The sequence below is a fragment of the Phalaenopsis equestris genome, unplaced genomic scaffold, assembly GCF_001263595.1.
Source record: "Phalaenopsis equestris unplaced genomic scaffold, ASM126359v1 Scaffold000152, whole genome shotgun sequence".
Lineage (NCBI taxonomy): Eukaryota > Viridiplantae > Streptophyta > Magnoliopsida > Asparagales > Orchidaceae > Phalaenopsis > Phalaenopsis equestris.
In genome coordinates, this window is record NW_018164594.1 from 846,487 (window position 1) to 866,167 (window position 19,681).

Genomic DNA, 19,681 nt, shown 5'->3' on the forward strand with positions numbered 1-19,681 from the left:
GCGGAGAAACATGCTTCGCCGGTTCACTCATCAATAAGGTGTTCCTAAATTAACTGTAGACTTATATGGTAAATCTACTCAAGACCATGCAAAATAACTTATTTTTCCCTTAATATACTTATATATGCAAAAGAAATAAAGTAACTCCAGGGACATGCTAGTCAGATAGAATCATCAATATCATAGTTCAAAGAAACAGAATAAACAACACTAGTTATGCAACAGAACTTGTGCGTCCGCATAAAAGACATGTTTCTTGTAGTGCAGCATTAAACACAAAAAAAAGGTTTGCTAACAGCTTCTTTTTCAACATTTTGATGCAAATCAACTTTCTTCATCAATGCTAAGTCGGTATTTTTCCATTAAAGTATCAAACAAAGTTCAAGTACGTTTAATTGAAATATTATAGTAACTAACAAAGTATCGCGATCGAATGTCTCGCATATTAACTGAAAATAAAGTGATTAATTCCAAGAGACCATGTTCGAGTTCTCAACCTGCACCGAAAAGAAAAAAAAAATTAAGAAAATTACTGACTAAATATATCCCTATGATGGATATACTAAACAAATTACTAAGGCAAAATTATCTCCACAATGGATATATACCTTTGCTTGACGCTCATCAAAATCTGAATTACACGGTTTGAAGTCTGAGTAAAATGGCCATTGCAATTTATTAGCAAGCTCCAATGCTTTTACATTCACCCTCCAAGTCTGTACAGTAACCAAAAAAAGTCATTTATAAATTAATCATTGAGCATGCACCATATAAAGAATAAAGAAAACAGAATACGACAAATAAGAAAGCCCAACAGAAATAAAAAATAATAATAATTTACACTTGGAACATAGTTGCAAATATCTATCGAGTTGTCAACCAAATATAACATCAAAAAAAATTATCACTGCATTAGAAGCACAGATAAAGTTAACATATTTGCAGGCTCAATGATCTTCTCTTTCTATAATAGCATCTAGTTAAAACTTGATCTAGTAAAGCAAGAGAATAATTATGTGAAATACAATTTTATTTAAGGTTAAAATGATAAATATCACTCGAAATTACATGAAAATCAAGTGATACCCAAGTGTAATATGTTTGAGCATCTCGATTATATCATAGAAACTTAGTTGGATAAGCAATATGTAATAAGTGAAAATGCAAAGTTGTTAGAAATGTACAAAAACAAAAAAGGGAGGCCAAATTAAAATGGCTGGACTATAAATAAAAAAGGCCGACCTAAGATCATACAACTAGAATTTTTTCAATATCATTTGCTCCAAATCGATTTAAAATAATAGGCAGCACTTTAAGAGTTCATATGCTTCTCAAATATGAATACTCCTACCTATTCTTTCCTATTCAAGCAAAATTCGGTTTGAGTTTTATTGTCATGTTTGTAATATAAAAAACTAGGACCAAAGCTAAATAAATTTCAAAAATTTGTTGTAACACCAGATCTTCAATAAGGTGCAAATATAGAACTACAAAATAAATTATACCTGAAATTCTAACTTTCTCGAAGATTATCAAAAATTCTTTCATTTATCCAACTTCTCAAAACAATCATTTTGATATTTACAACTATATGCCATTTCTTAAAGAGAAGGAAGCCATTGAACTAGTTTTGACTTATAATTAAAATTTCCTGAAATTTTAATTTAATTTAACAGTTCATACTTTGTTCACCCATTATTACTTGGCCAGAGATTGAATTCAGAATTTTCGCTCATACAAGCATGCAATGGTTAATTTGATTAAAGGATGGTTGTAATGAATCTGCTAGAAAAAAAACATAATATATATTAATTTTTCGAAATATTATAAGAGTCTAATAATGCATTATCCATCCCCGATATTCCCTTTAATTCAGAAAGTGACAAGCGAGAGCAACGTAGGGAAATTAGGGAGAAATAGAAGAAGAAGAAGAAGAGAAGGGAGGAGCAAAACGACAAGGGAAAGGAGGAGGAGCAATACGACAAGGGAAAGGAGGAGGAGGAGAAGAGAAGGAAGGGAAGGAAGAAATCAGATAAGGTAAAAAAATGGGTTTATGATTTAAATAGTTAGATTTTGATATTTTCCTAACAAAATAATTTCAACCAGGGTTCTAGGTTTTTAAGCTTGTATGAGGAGTGAATTTGTGCTTGTTTACAAAAAAAAGGGATTTCCGGGAGTCTATTTTGAATAGACAAATCATCAGTTAAGTCAGATTTACAACTTACAATACACAAATTAATTGTTTTCAATCTTTTGCATGTGTACTTATATGTGCAATAGAATAGTGTTTAAAATGCATTGTAAGAACTTCATATTCTAAAATACATATTTACGTTCCTAAGAACAAGAACCACATAAAATGTTGGCAGGTACAAGCCCACAAATAAGTGTTCTTTTGATTATATAAATGTTATGTTAGTTGGTCCTGTTAAAAGGAAGCATCTGATAACTGTAAGTTACTCAATTCTATATAAAAATATTTAGTGTGATTGAACATGACTTAAATATTTATTAAAATATTTAATTATGAAAAAATATGGAGCTTAAAAACTTTCATGTCATGAGGGGATAGATTAGCAATGATATGTTTATGATAACAGCTTAGATAATGCAAAAGGTCCCCCAATGAAGCAAAAATGCCCACATGAGATTCAATAGCAATAATACTTGGTTCAAACTAGACTCTATTGAATTTAATGATGTAGTCTTCAGACTAAGTTTAGGATGTACAATAGCCTAAATGACCATAAATGACACATTATAAAGCTAAAATGAAATGCAAGGCAATGGAAAAAAAGTAAAAGTAAATTTTCATGCATTAAAATTACTTGTGCAAACTCCTATCTCCTAATACAAATATTTTATTATAGATTTTATATGTTCACTGTTTTAGTAATATACGGATCACATGTATTTTTTTACAATTTGTCTATTCATGATTAGCACGGATGTTATTTAAGGTTCTTCATTATTCAAGTTTGTATTAGAATTAGTTATCTTACCAAGTTTCATAACTCATTGGATTGTCATGATTATTTCTGAAGGAAAGAGAAAAAAATAGATGAGGCTAAGTATGATCGATCTCATTTAAGGGATTAAATTTTGTTGTACAAGTACTATAAAATAAAAAATTCTAAAGTAGTCATCAAATGAAATTTATTCCTTATTCAGCATTTTGGGGTCTTTTATTTGTGTGGATATATTAAAATAAAGGGATTTTACATACATAGCACTCAAAACAATTTTAAATACATATTTCACACTCAAAACATCATATTTATGTATTCCACGCACAAAACAATCCTTGCTTACTCTTTGTTCCCTGTAGGCCTAATCTTGTGTGGAACGACTTGCCCTACTCCAAGCTCTCTTCCCGTCATACAGGGAAGCAACAGGCATGCCTCTCCCCCGTCTCTATTGCATGCTTCCATAAGTCACAAGGAGTTTCTCCTCCACATCCACGTGGCTCTTAAACTTGAACTAATGTCATACACTCATCATCACATTCCCCATCAACGAACTTACCCAACTGAAAAAAGGCGTGCTCTTCTACCCTACGGAATAGCCGGCGCCAGTTGCATTATTAGAGATGAGACGGATAGGGGCATTTTCTCCATAGGGCAACATTTTACACATTGGAATAGTGTTGAAGTTGAGCTCCAAGCCATTAAATCTCTTAAAACTATTTGCCAGCCATGGATGCTTGAGTGCAAGGGGGTCATTAAAAAAGAAGATAATACAAACATCATGCTATTCTTACAAAACTCCATGAAGCAAGACATATGGCATCAGCAACCATCTATTGCATCAGACCTTGCTTTTTTGTTAAATTTGAGAAAAGTTTTGTTTCTTCATATATCTCGGGAATGTAATAGGGCCACCCATTTTTGTGCTAAGCGTGTTAGAGGGTCTTTTGTTTTGATGCATGTGGACAACGATATGGAACTCTCTACGATACTGGTAGATGATGGATCTCACTTTTTGTACAACATAGATGCATACATGCATAATTATGTACTTCTTTTGACTTAACAATCCAAATGCATATTTTCAAGGAAAAATAGATTATCACTTGCCCTTCCATGCCAAACTTCACATTCGCGTTTTTCCAATCTGCTTGTCATTCTAGATGCAAAAGCTTGTACCGAAATAGCATGCCCTCCACGGCATCAAACCACGCATCAAGCATAAATAGTGATCCACATTCACCAGCCAATATAGTCGGCTCTCCTTCACCATTAAACCAAACTCATGGGTTTCAGTCGAAGGGAGTCGATTCAAGGTCATATTAAGGGAGTCAATTCAAAATTGTCATGCCCACATAGGTGGGTCAACCTTTTAAAATTTCAGCTCAAATTAGCAGACTTATATCTATCCATTGGCTGGCTATTAAATAAAATGTGGCAATGATAAAAAAAAAAAAGCAATGGAAGATGCCTAACCCAATTTGATCAAAACAGCAACAGAAATTCTAGTGCAACTGAAAAAAAAAATAAATCCAAGCAGTTTCTTATTTTCTTAATGCTTGAACCCTCCAATCTATTAGATAAAGGTATAAAAAATAAGCAGGCCTCAATCGATGGTTAGCTTGCCTCCATTTGGATTTAGACGTCACCGAACTCTGATCAAAAATATATTCCCTCAACAAAGCAAAGATAAGGTTGTGTACATGAATCTCTCAACATGACTAACACTGGTGGAATCCTCAAGCTTTGCCTACATGCTCATTACACATAATATTTTATTATGTCAAATACTTTTGGAAAGTCCCAAAATAATTTTTTTAACTAACATTTCATAATCCCGAGAAAAGATGATATGAATCTAGTGGTTGGAGCATTCATTGAAAACTAAGCTTCACCATCATTTACATCATCAACTTCATAAAACTTACCAGGTAAAGTTTTCCCATCCTAAGTGGTCATTAGCAAGGTCTAGCCTTTTTTTTTCTTTTTGAAAAGCTCCAATAATAGGAAGTCCAATCAATCATAATTCAATCCAAACACTTTTATGTTACCACAGCACATTCTGTAATAACTCGCCTTTTTCTCCATGTATTTCTTACCATGCTTATTTTACAATACTTATTTCACAATAAATATCCACCCTTTATATACCTCAGCATACTTTTTCAAAGCAAAACAAACCTCGTTATAATCCCAGTAGCTTAAAATAGCCAAAAGCATCCTCAGAGAACAGTTTTGCTGTAGCCCAACAAAAAAGAGCAAAAAGTTCCTTCATCTAAAATAGTACATTATATGAAATAGACAAGCATATAATGACCGCATCCCATTAAAGATGGAAAATTTTTTGCAGGGTTTACGTACCTAGCATAGCACTCAATTCCTACGTATTTACATATCTAACTTCTAAACTTTAAATTCTACATACATGCCACCTTACCTATGCATGAAAATGGGTATTACACTTTTTAGAAGTTAAAACTGTGCTATTTTTTATGTGATATGAAAGAATTTGGTGGTATAAATGTAAGGAAGTAAAGTTTAGATGTTACACATGTGAATACATAGAAATTAGGGGGTATGTATGTAAATACCCGAGTTTTCTTTTCAATTATCACTAGTGTTGGACGTGTCAATCCCATGAGATGAAAGATATTATTCAGATTTATTACCATTTTATTTCGGAGATGGACTTCTAATGTCTCAGGCATACAAAACGAGATAATTGGTGCTTACGTATAGGATACAATTAAGAATTAATTAAACAATTAAATGTAACAAAATGTTGAGCATAAACTACAATTCAATCATTGTTTACAGAATGAATATATTCTTAAGATTGACTAAGGATTAGCATTCAGAAATGGGAAGAAAACCTGAGGGAGAACGAGAAGAACAGGAAATATTATGCCAGCAACATCCTTAACAAAATCATACTGGTGCAATGCAATATCCAAAACCATATAATCAAGGCACAATACAGCAACATCACTGGCTTGACATGCCATTTCTGAGCCTGCATTTTAAACCATTAAATTATATGGCAATAAATATTGGAAAATATACGCAAAAAAAAAGTATTATGCTTCTTAAACTCATAAGTATTGTTAAGAAATTACACAAGCTAACAATCAGAAAAATCACACGAGAAAATGCTAGGGGAGAAAAATAAAAAAGAAAACGCCATTTTTTATTAAATTTCAACCAGAAAATTGCCTATGTTGAAAAAGCTCAATGTTTACAACAATTTTTAAGAAATAAAGCATAAAAATATACTGATAAAATCATACAGGTAAAAAACATTACTGTAAATAAAGCTCCAGCACAAATTTCCATGTAGTAAGCAGTATAACAAACAGGAAAAACACATTAAGCAGGCTTGATCTCAATATTACACTGCATATATCTAAACACACACACACATACATATCTGGATTTCTTAAAAGTTACCACGCTAAAAAATGGAAATACTGCCACCAAAAGCCAGATCATGTTGTGCCACCACATAAGAACTGTTTCAAACAAAGAAAGATTGACATATCTACTGCCAAACAAAGAGTAGATTGATATATCTAATCTTCTAACCAAAAGTGATCTAGCACTATAAATGCCATTACAACGACAATTTTTGTCAAAACATAAACAATAAACGAGTTTTACACAACAAATTTTACCAAACATATCAATAACCAAAAAGGAAATTTGCAGCAGTTATCTGGTAGTCATATTGTTTCAGTATGTAACACAGGTGACTGCATTTGGGTTATCACTTATAGATCGACCATCTGAAAATATTTAATCACTTTCTAAACCTTCCTCCATAATCCAATCACTTAAAACCTAAGAAATGATGGAGAATTCCACAAAAATTTAATCGGTCGAAGATCAATGCTTCGATTATGGAGACTTGGCATAACAGGAACAAAGACTCGGTAGACCAAAAGATTTTAAATAAGAATTAATAGCTAATATTTGCGTGAAAATAATTGCAAAGCAGAAACCCAAATATGTTAAGATAAGTAATGAGGTATTATATATTGGGACAAGTACATAATAGGAATAGCGAGAAAACGGTAGTACATAGAGGGTTTAATGATAAAATTATTGAGTTAATTAAAGTAATAGGGTTATTGATACTTAGACTATCATTGAGAGCGTTATAAACATGTTTAGTTCTTATCCTCCTCAAATTGAAAATGAAAATTTAAAATACTATTTTTGTAATAGAACAATATGCAATTACAGCATTTACTTGAGGAAGATGTGACAATTCTTGTTGGCAACTACATATAACTTCTAGTATGATAGAATGTGAGAGAATTCATTGTGGTTATGTAATAGGAAATAAAAATGTGATGGAGAAACCATGATTGATTTATAGCACTTGACCTTTTAAAAGTGGTCGTGTGCTTTAAATAATTATAACAGCAATAAGTTACAAATCATTAATAGAAGTTTTCCTAGTTAGAAGGCAGCATAAATATATATGCCAAAATTAGTAAGATGACTATAGAAAAAAAAAAAAGTAACTATACAAACACATACGAAGTCATGAAGCTATATCAAGAAATATAAAAAAATGATTAAAAAAATAATTATCATGTGATAAAAGATTGAACCTTGGAAGGTGAGAAGATATTAATCTCTCGAGAAAGGATATCTAGAAAACAAATTGGAAAAATACAATTGAACCAAACTTCTGGGGATAAGATGGAGTTTTAAAATATATCTCATATGTATGAAAACAGAGTGCTAGAGAGGAGAAAAATATTTTGAGCCTTGCAGTGACAATATAGTAAAGCTAAAGTTTAGCAAGAAAGAAGCAAGCAAAGCAAGAGATGACATAAAAGACTAAGAAAAATAGACTTGCATCAAATAGTATGTTGAAATTGATTAATATATATATATATATATATATGGAAAAGCAATAACTAACAATAATAGTGAAGCAACTAATGACTTCACAACCACAATGGAACTAATCAAGAATCAACGATAAATATGTAAGCTTTAGTATAGATTAGAGAGATGATAACAAAAGATGTTCAAATTAAGGAATCATGTGCCGACAATTCGTAGACCTTATACCAAAGAAATCTTATCCTAAAATAAGTAAAAAATTTGGAGCAATAAATGGTTAGAAAAAAAAAGTTTTTGAGCCTATGTACGTGTGTCTGTAAATTTTAGTGCCTAAGAAATTGATAATTAAGAGTCAAAGCTGCTAGAGAATCAAGTAAAACCTAGGTTTGATAAGTAGTGCTATAAATGAACCAATGCATTCGGTGAACAACTCGAACCTGGCTTGATTAACACTCAATTGAATTTTTTCAAATTACTAAATAAACAAATTTGAATGTCTTTAAAAATTCAAAGGTTAAATAAACATTGTCCAGCCTATAAATTTTTGTTCCCAAACAAACTCATTTATTGTTCAACAAGAAAATTATTAAAAACTTAATATTAATAATATTATAGCTCATATCATATATAATATATTATTCAAAAAAAAATTTGATTAACTATACTTTTTTGCTTTTTTATTTTTTAAATTAATTTAGTTGTCATTAGCCAATATACATATTAAGTTGATGTGATTATTTCCTATTTATTTATCTAAACTAGCTTATCTACACTTATTTATATTACTTGATTGTAAGAAAGTTGCTTGTAACTAGTATCGAATTATTTTTAACTTACGTAAAATAGTTTGATACTAATTTATAATTTATTCATACCTCTGTATTTAGATCTATAAAACCATTTGTGAGAAAATTTATATAAAAAGTTAAGTATTTAGAAAAATAAACTTGCATCACAAGTATGTTGAAGTTGACTAACAAATACATGGTAAAGCATTAACAACCATTAAAAGCAATAATGTAACTAATGAGATCCCAACCACAATGTGACGCAGCAAGAATCAACAATAAATATGTAAACTTTAGTATAGATTAGAGAGATGCTAACAAAAGATGTTCAAATTAAGGAATCAGGTGTCAACCATTTGCAGATAACATATATTTAATCCAAAAAACCTATGCTAAAAAAAGTAAAAACTTAAGAGCAATAAATGTTTAGAAAATAAAAAGTAGCTTAGGAAGTAGAAAAAAGTTTTTGAGCATGCCTGTATGTGGGTGCATAATTTTAATGCCTGAGAAATTTATAATTTAGAGGCACAGCTACCAGAGCATCAAGTAAAACCTAGGTGGGAGAATAGTACCATAAATAAACCAATGCATTCGATAAACAACTTGAACATGGTTTGATCGATATTCGATTGAGTTCGTTCAAAGTACTAAATAAACAAATTTGTACGTCTTTAAAAACTCGAAAGTTAAATAAAGCAAAATTAAACATTGTCCAACTTGTAAATTTATTTTGTAAAATACTTCATTTTTTGTTCAACAAGTAACTTGTTAACTACTCGATATTAAGTTTGATGATACATCATATCATATATAATGTACTATTTAAATAAAATTTGGTTATTTTTTTTTTATTTTTCAAATAATTCATTTATCATTAATCAATATGCATATTAATTTAATTTGGTTCTTTCTTATTATTTATTTAAATGAACTAGTTGTTTGTACTTATTTATATTATTTTATTATAAGAAATTTTGCTTGTAACTTAGATTATCATATTTAATTGATGTAAAATAGTTTAATAATAATTCAGAATCTATTTAATTGCTTATCTGTTTAGATTTTTAAGATCATTTGTTTAGAACTTTATATGAAAAGTAAAGCACTTATTCAATTGATTAGGTCATTTATTAACTCCGTAAAGTATTCATTCAATTAATATAGACAAGCCAAGTAGTAAACAAGTATAATTATTAAAAATTTAAACAAGTCAAGTATGAAAATACATGTGAAAGCTTGTCGCAAGCTTGAGCTGAGCATGTACTTAAAAAATGATCAAGCTAAGTCCAATGCACGACAAACCCAATTATAGTCCTAGGGATTGGTACACATCTCCAACTCATTATTAAAAAAATTTTCAGCATAAATTTCCTTAAGTTGTGCATTGTTCAAGCCAGATACGCCATGCACTAGAGGTTCAAGGTGTTGTTTTATTGTGCATTGTTTAATGTTGACAACTATGATTTTATTCCACTCCCATTACATTTAAAAAGCATGCTTAGAAATGAAAAAGATTATCCATAAAACAAAATCCAACAAATAGCACAAATTATCAATTTAAATAACACAAATTAATTTATCATATAAACAGTACAATCATATATGTTCTCAAGACTAGAGAAAGCATCAAAATCATGAGTTAATCAAATGAACTGAACATGATACATCAAAATAGCAATGACAACCATTAATACCAACAACAAAACAAAATTAACAAGACTCACTTTTTTTAATTATATCCATGCACCTAAAAAATACATTGCAATATGCCTTGAGAAGAGAAGCTGAACTAACTATTTTGGATAGCCCATTAATAGATAATGCTGCCTGGACGACGGTAAGATCATCATCCAAAAGCCGGCATATTATAGCATCTTTTACATCAACAAGTTTCTGCACAAAATTATATATTAAATTTATGATCTAAAGTGATTCCCGCAAGGATGCACATAAAGTGATTTGGTTTATAAACTAATAAAAGAAGTACCAAAGCTAACTTTTAATAAAAGTAAAAAAGACTACGCACCCATGGATGCTTTACAACAGACTCCAAGTTACCGGATGAAGCTAAATCTAATAGTGTGGCTCGACGAACAGCAGCCTGCATATAATTATCAATCATTAAGCACCCTTAAAGTTGAAGTTAAAAAAATATTATAGGCAAAATGTGAAATATGAATGCTTTGTATGGAGGAAATAAAGACTAAAAAACAAATGAGAAAACTACAACAAAAAGTATGTAACTGAGCAGATTAGAGAAAGAGGGGAACTAGGAATATGACTACCTTTGGATGTTCTAGAGAAAACCAAACTTTAGAGTCAGATAGTTTCATTGGCACGTCTGAATTGCCATCAAGCATCTCACAAAAAACTGCAAATGTAGAATCCTCCTCCCCTAACTTCATTTTCGAATTCTGAATGACAAATTATCGTTTTAGCTACAGCTTATCACATTTCCATAAGATTATTAGCTAATAAAAACAAGCGCAACACAAACCTCGATAAATTTATGAACGGCTCCCTGCAACTCAGATGGAAAGTGCTTCTTCATCACAACCAAAATTTGCTTAGCCCGAATACCTAAGAAACAAACTAATTATTGAAAATGAATCCATGCATAAAAACCTAAAGCACTCTGGGAAATGATTCATAGAAGCACAACCCACAGAGACGTCAAACTAGCATTACCTGCTGGACTTGAATTTGAAATGTCAGGATGTAAGAATTTCATACACTGACCGAAGATCTTATGGACAATCTTTTCCACAAAAGCATTGACAGGAAGTGTTTCCAGCACATTAACAAGCAAATGATGATAGCAGTCATCAGACAAACTGCAAAAAATTTAATGATGAATCATTTTTTTATAATTTGTGAAAGACTAAAACACTGTAGAAAAACTGTAAACCACCTGCAATCAATCAGTGATTCTACATAGAGACGAAGAAAGTTTCGGATATTGAACTCTTTGGACAATCCATAAAGTATGCCAACAAAATCCCTTCATTAGAAAAAAAAAATATTCAAATGAGCCCATGAACTGAAGGGATTTATTACCATATCTGAAAAAGTACAAAAAACAATATATAAATTCTAAGTGCAATAACCTTATCTCTTTCAACATCATTATAGTCTTCTTTGGCAAGGCATGTGCTGACTGAGACTGGATGAAAACAGCAGTAAAAAAAATGTTAGGCCAGAAAAGCACAAAAATAGGAGCAAGATGGTTGAGTATTATCAGATGCAGTGCATCACATAAGTACACAACACAAGCACTTTAATAAAAATCAAAGTCGTGTTCATATATACATCCAAATTGCACTGTATAGTTGGTTAATAGCATGAGGCTCACAATGGCATTCAAATAGATGACCTCAATATTTTGTGCTAATTTTACTCATTTGAGATATATATTTAACTCAACTAGAGTTTAAACTGTCTTACGAGTGATGCATTAGAGATCTAGTTGAGCAATCCACAAACATATGAATATAGCATCAAATACATAAACAAAGTAAATATAAGTTTTAGTATATGGCATAACCAGAGAAGATAGACACTTTATCTTCGATATCTAGGAATGAACGTAAGGAACATTTATGTAGTCTACACTACATCCGGGTCATTGTAACACCCAACTTTTTTTAAAATTTTTGTAACACATGCGTTTCAAATAGAAGGGTAATGAATAAGGCCCTTAAGAGGAGACGGAAACAAAAAGAGAAAGGAAGCTATAAGGTGAACAAGTGAAACCCCTTTAATAGACAAACAACTTTGGGTATCTAAGAAGCAAAGCAAAGAGCTGAAGGCGGAGCAACTAGCATCGTGTGGTCCATGATCAAGCAGCAAGCGATGGGTGGGTTTCGTCGAGCAGCTCCTGGGGCAAAAGATGACGATCCGTTCCTGCATGAGTCGAGGGCTTGAACAAAAGATAAGATAGGAAGGCTATCTCGGGTTGGAAAACATGAAGATGAACAGTGTGACAAGTGTGCGGCATTGCAAACTAAAAGGGGGGTCCCGTGCAAGTTCTAGAGCGAAGCAGACAGATTTAGGAAAGGAAGGCTAGGACAGAGGACTCTTATGTGTTGAGCATGGATTTCAGTATATTAATAAGGTTAGAATACCTTATTTTATTAATGCTCTCTAGAAAATATTATTTAAAAAAAATAATGAAAAAATAAGAAAAGAAATTAAATTTATAAAATAGGTGATTAAGTTAGGATAATTAGACAACAAAAATTTAAAAATTCATATTTATATATGCATTCATTATAAGTGATAATTATCAAGAGATTATGATATCTACTTTTTAATAATAAAATATTAAACTAAAATAAATAGTTTGTAAAGTTACTTGTAAAGTTACTATTGAATAAAAATATTAATTATTACTTAAAATAATAATTAAAATAGTATTAAGTTACGAACAAAATTGAAATAAAAATAAAATAAAATAAAATGATATTAAAGATTTAAGTGAAATATGAAATTAAAGTTTACAAGTATTTAATTAAATTAAAAATTAATTGGATATTAAATAAACTTTAATACAAACTGTAGATATTGATTAAATGTGTAGTATTGAAAGTGGCATGAATACTGAAATGAAAGATTCAAACCAACAATTAAAAAACATATTTAGTTAAAGGATTAATTAAACATAACTAAATAGTATATTTAAATTTTATTATTTAAGATATTATAAACAGCTAGCTATTGGAGACAAAAATTAAGGATTTTCAAAAACTTGAGGCAAGTCAGTTGACCAAAGTGAGTACTAATACTTTCAAGTTACAGTAGCATCAGTGACTTTTTCTAAACCAATTGCATGGACAGTTTTTTAATGTATTTGTAAGACTTTACTTTGATTCTTCTATTCTTAACCTTTTTATCGTTCACAACAATATTTAAATATGAAAATATTTATGCATTATTTATAAAGTATTATATACCTAGTGATATGAAAATGTGACTGATAAAAACTATATAAAGTAATTGCATGTGTATGTTGCCTATGATAGAGTTCACCCTCTTCTGGTATTAATGAGGGACATTAAAGTATTTGTGCATGTAAAATTTTAAATATTGACATTGAAGTATCTTAAATGTTACAATTTTAGGCAATACTCTTTTGACGATTGTATAGATATAAAATGATATAGATATATTATGATAGAGTAAAATGCATTGAATATTTCAAACTATATGAATGATCCTATGTAAGAAAATTTTGTTTAATATTTGTATAATCATTTATACTACTTATGATGCATGTTGTTTTCTTTTTGTTATGTTACAGCCCGTTAAATGTAGGAGCACTAACTTGCCTTTCTAGCTTATTATTATTTTAAATTAGTTGTTGATGTTTAATCATTTAAGAAAACGAGTACTAGAGAAGAGAATGCATATAGAATACGTAAATAACTTGAACAAAGGTAAATTTAAATGTATTACTATAATTCTTTTTGTAGTGGCCCTTTTTTTTTGGATGAATAAATGTTAGTTATAGAAAATGAAAAATAAAAAAATTTGATCATCGTCGTACAACCGTTTGTACCCATCTTGAAAAATTCCAAGCCTCTGCCAGGTCACGGCTATCATTATAAGGTATGATGATAAAATTTGTAACCTAAACACAAATCCAAAATCCACATTTGGCCATCATATAGTATGTTCAACCTAATGTACCTTAAGATGCATCCATTATGTAGTATCTTTCTCAAAATAGTACCATACAAATTCTTCAATTGCAAGTACCAATTATTTTGCTTTATTATAGAATTTCTTGTTACTACTTCGCTACTTTATGCCTCTTCGCATGCTACCATAAAAAGGGATTAAGAACTTACAAAATATTTTGGTGTCTCTTCATGAAAGTTTCTATGGGTGTGAAATAATCTTTAATTTCAAGTGAGACTAGAATTTTCTTGCATGCAATGCTCTTGCTCAGGAGCTATTAGACATTGATTCTGGTTCTTATTCATTCTTCCACTCTTGCTTATCTTCTATATTAAGTTACAAGATGCAAGATGTAACTTGATTTTTAATTTCTAAGAAAATCTCAAAGCAGTACTCAAGTATTTATAAGCCCAAAAGATCAACTTTCATAAGCCAATCAAAAAGAATCAACTGGCATGCATAAAAATAAGGTTTTTAAAAATGAACCAAACATCAAATTTGAAGGAGAAGGTTAAGTTCGAAATTTAAAGTAGGGTTGAATTGGAGGTTTAACAAGTTAATATAATAAACATTAAAATTATATAAATATGAATTAAAATAGTTAAATAATTATATAACATGTATATTAAATTTATTTATTTTTTTACAAAAAAAAAGTATAAAATCTAAGTTTATTTCATACTCCAAGATTATTGGCGCTTCTTATGTAGCAAAACTTTCTTTAGCGAAATTACATGGGCTCTCCAAGAACATTGTATCTAATAGAGATATTAGATTTGTATTTTTATTTATGAAAAACATTATGAAAATTTGTTAGGTAACCCAAATGATTTTTATTAACCATTAATCCTCAAATTGTTAGTTAGATTGAAGCGAAAAAAAAAATAGTCTTACAAGTATATTAAAATGTTTAGTCAGTTAAATACTAGAAATTTAAGAGATGTAGCTTCTTACCACTGAATTTACATACAATAATACTATAAGCAAATTAATGGATAAGATATCATTGAAATTGTTTAGGGATTGTACTCTAGAAAGCCAGAAGATTATGTCCCTTTACCACTACATGCATGTTATAACTCTAATGCATCAATTGTAAAGCATAAACAAAATTTACATGAGAAATTATAATGAAAATTGAATTGCATGACAAAAAATATTATGATGCTATAAATATTAAAAGAATACTCGAAAATATAATTAATGATGATATTTTCATGATCCATACCCATCTCAAGAGTGCTCCATGCAAAGAAGCTATATGCAAGAACTAATGATCCTTTCAAATTTAGTAGGCAACCAAGAATTGCTTTTTTTCAATACTAAAAGATATTTTTATTTATTGAGCCCAAACTTAGACAATTACCTATTGATTCGTCAAAATGACCAATTTCTAGAAATTTGTTACTTTCACCAATCTCATCATTCAAGTTTCAACAACCTACTTGGATAGGTACGAGTCATTTCATATGAAGTAATATTTCGAGAAAAATATTCAACATAGATTTTTGGCCAAGTGGAAACCTAGACCTCCTTCAAATGAAACTTATTTTGATCAAACAAAGCAAAAGATGTTAAAATAGCTCATTGTTCGTGAATTAATGTTCGACTCGTAAAGCAATTCTTGTTCGATCGCTCGTTAAGTAAACGAGTCGAATACAAACAATGTTTTAATCTCGATTTGTAAACGAGCCGAATACAAACAAATATTTTAAGCTCGATTTGTAAACAAGCCGAACACGAACAATCTTTGTTCGTTTGTGTTCAGCTCAAATTGGCTTTAAATAATTAAAAAGCTTTATATATATACTTGGTTTTAAATAGAAATCAAATTCATGTGTTCATATATGCATATAAAATTATTTAATAATGAATAATATTTTAAAATATGTACTCATCAACTAAGATTTATAATTAATTAAAATTTAGTAATTAGTAAAATATTAAATTAAAAAAATCAAACTAAAAAATAATGAATCCTCTTTTAATGTCAACCATTGGATCCCCATCATCCATTTATCAGAAATCCTAATTTCAAAAAATTATAGCTTTTATAATTATAAAACAAAACACTAACACTCTAAGGATGTCTCCTCATGGTTCCTTATGCCTTCCTCCATCAGTTCTATCAGTCTAATGGCCAAACGAGAAAGGTTGAAGCTAGCCCTAGAATTTTTATACTCTCATTTACTCATCATTGCCTCGCCACTTGACAGTAACACTGTAACGGTATTTGTTTACTTGTGTAGAGTGGATTCATTACAACCAAAGGCTTTTTATGGGATTCGATTGAGAGCTGTGCTAGGGTTTATCTTCTCTTATCTTTCTTTCTACTATTTAAGTTCTTCTAAAGGGAGCCATATTCAGGTGTTGTTCTTCATCTCTCTTCTTCAATCTATTCTTATTGTGTTTTTGTAATTATATTGGTGGTAAATTGGAATTGTTTTAGTGAGATTTTTCCAACATGTTTTTCTTTTTTCTTGGTTAAAATAGAAATGCTGAGAAATATTTTTGTGGGGCTAGTTTATGGTCTTTAACCTTTTTTGGCGATACTGTGGAAGGAGAGGTGGATTTGTTATTCTTTGTTCTTTAAAATTTTACACATATTGGGAATCTAGAATAGAAATTGAAATGAATCGAAAATAGTGTATTAGTTTGCCAATGATTTTGATTTACAGCAAATCAGCACCTATTTTTTTGAAGTTAATTAGCATTTTCAATTTATTAATTTCATTTAAGGTTTAAAGTCTTTGAGTGTTGATTCATCTAAAAAAGTTCTATGAGATAGTATGGCTTAAGGAAAACTTGTTGGAATGTGGAATGCTTTCATTTCAATTTGGAGAATGCTTATATGGTATAGTTATTGAATTGTACAAACAGATTTAAATTCAAGTCTGTGACTGTTAAGACATTTGCTATGTAGGTTGAACACAAGTGTTCTATAATTGTGTTGGGGGATATGGAAGTTCTTTTAGATCCTATGAGCATATTATACAAGTTTATATGGACAAATCATTTGTTCGGTTGGATACTTGCATGCATTTAAAATGAACGTACTAGCTTCTCGCTTTATAAATTTAACTTATGGAGTAAGTTTTTTCCAATTCTAAGCAATTATGTCTTTCTTTTTCTTTTCTTTTTTTTTTTTTTGCTATAGAAGGTAAATTCCTTACTGGAGTTTGGAACGTTATTATATTATGGAAAAATATGATGGGACATCATAATAATTTGAGAAGCATGTATTTGAGATGTGATTGTGGCCTCTGTGGGCCTTTTTCTTGCTTTACATATCAGATTTCAATTGTTAGCTACAATTGATAGTTCATATGTATACGAGTTTTTAATATAATCTTGTTGGACTTTTGGAGCTTAGCACCTTTATTAAACAAATGGAAGATAGCTTGAAATTGTCAGCTAAGATGTGGAATGTGGATCTATTTCTCTTTTATATCTTAGGTTTCAGTTGTTAGGTGCAATTGCTAGTAAACTTATGAAAATTTTCAATGGATGATTACAAGATTTTATGGTGATTTGTACATTTATTAAACATGGTAATGTTAATTGCACTCTTTCTACTAAAAGCGCTGGTTACATTTCGAACTATATTTTTAAGTAAAATATGTTTATAAATGTATTGATTAATTGATTCTAAAATGCATTTACACTATTTTTATAATGTAATCGAGAAATAGTATTTATTGCCTTTACTAATAATTATCACACATCCATACTATTTTTTAATTAGCATATTGTTAGACTTAAAATGCTACTTACAACTATTTCTCTATGGTGCACAACAATGTCCACATTGGATCCTTCAAAAACAGAATCTTCTTGCAATGAATTACTATTAGAACTTGAAAATAGCAATGAAAATGTGAACCTTGCCTCGCAAGCACGGAGCCGAAGGTTTTGATTGTTGGTGATAGCCATAAGGAAGACCCTGCTAATGATAAGAAGGGAGGAAGAGAAAGTTTTCTATATGGGACTATTTTGTTGAGGCAACATTTACAATCAAAGGGGTTTCAACTCTTTTTTGGCAATGTGTATGTTGTCACACTATATTTCAAAAATACCAAAAAATATTTACTTATTTATTTTTTACTGGAATGTGATATTGAAAAAGAGATTCCTATATTTATGATCCAAACAGTTAAAATCAACACAAAATTAGAGAAATAATCGCTAAGATGAATATTGTGCATGAGTACCCATTTATTATTGTTGAACGTTTGTGGTTTAACGTATTATTGGAATTCTTGAATCTAAATTATGATAGGACTTTTAGAACCGCAGTAAAAAATGATTGCGTTGAAGTATATAAACTCAAGAAAAGTAAATTTAAAACTTATATGAAGGATGCACATAAAGTGTCACTAAATTTCAATTGTTGAACTTGTAATCAAGCAATCGGATACATGTGTCTAACTGTTCACTACATTGGTGAATATTGGACATTAAAAAAGCGAGTCATAAGTTTCATTAAGTTGGAGCCATCTCACAATAGTACATATATTTATAATGTAATATGTGATTGTCTTTTGGATTCAAATCTTTAAAACAATGTCTACTATCACTTTAGAGTGTTAAATTTTCAATCAAGAAGAAAATCGCATTTTCAGGAGCATTTCTTTCATGCACGATGTTATGAATTGATATGTCCTAAAGCATGTTTAATTTCCTTAGTCTTTTATATTTATTTTTTTGATGAAAAGGCACTTTAAAGAAAGTTATTCTTGTGTTTTCGTGCAGGTATGACAGGTAAAACATTTGGAGCGAAGCGGGATAGAAAAGAAGTGAAATGGAGCTGAACGGAGCAAATTGAGAGTGCACACAACTGGAGCCTAGGCGCTCCTTTCAGGCACCTAGGAGCTCCATTCAGGCGACTTGGCTCCAGCACTCTGCTTATCAACCCGAGAAGGCAGCGCCTAGGCGCCAGTTCTAGGCGTCGAGGCATGCCAGTTTTTCTGCACTTGCTCAACCACGAATTTGGAGTTATTTTAGCGGTTTTAAGCTGTTTGGAGGGGGATTTGACAAGAGGGGTGTCGGTCAACTTTTTTCTTTTCGATTAGATTGATTTAGATTTATTTGAAAAATATGATATATGAAAATAATTTTTGAGATTTAATTTAAATATAAAAGATATATAGTTTGGGTTTTGAAAGTAGTGTGTTTTAGTTTTTGAAAAATGAGACCAAATGGATCTCATTCGTCCAATAGTTTGCATAATCGTGTCTGATACCGCGAATACTACACCCTCCCGAAAGATAAGTGTAGACCTCGGCGATAGACCCAATCCAGCAAACTAAGAGATTTGTGACATCCGTTTAGTCTGCGAACCTTTTATATATGACCGACAAATTCCCCTATTTAATACAAAGATTAAATAAG

The 19,681-nt window shown here is 30.4% G+C and overlaps 1 protein-coding gene across 2 annotated transcripts in view; it reads right to left on the reverse strand.

The window, feature by feature from the left end:
- Positions 1–19,681, reverse strand: part of LOC110021925 (uncharacterized protein At3g06530) — a 111,487-nt gene that overhangs the window by 46,394 nt on the left and 45,412 nt on the right. For both annotated transcript variants that reach the window (XM_020720651.1, XM_020720649.1), the window contains exons 8-16: positions 11,719–11,774; positions 11,523–11,612; positions 11,300–11,445; positions 11,109–11,191; positions 10,897–11,025; positions 10,638–10,712; positions 10,336–10,504; positions 5,840–5,979; positions 609–716 (exon numbers count right to left, since the gene is read on the reverse strand). In XM_020720651.1, the coding sequence (XP_020576310.1) occupies positions 609–716; positions 5,840–5,979; positions 10,336–10,504; positions 10,638–10,712; positions 10,897–11,025; positions 11,109–11,191; positions 11,300–11,445; positions 11,523–11,612; positions 11,719–11,774 (996 nt within the window). The remainder of the gene's footprint in view (positions 1–608; positions 717–5,839; positions 5,980–10,335; positions 10,505–10,637; positions 10,713–10,896; positions 11,026–11,108; positions 11,192–11,299; positions 11,446–11,522; positions 11,613–11,718; positions 11,775–19,681) is intronic.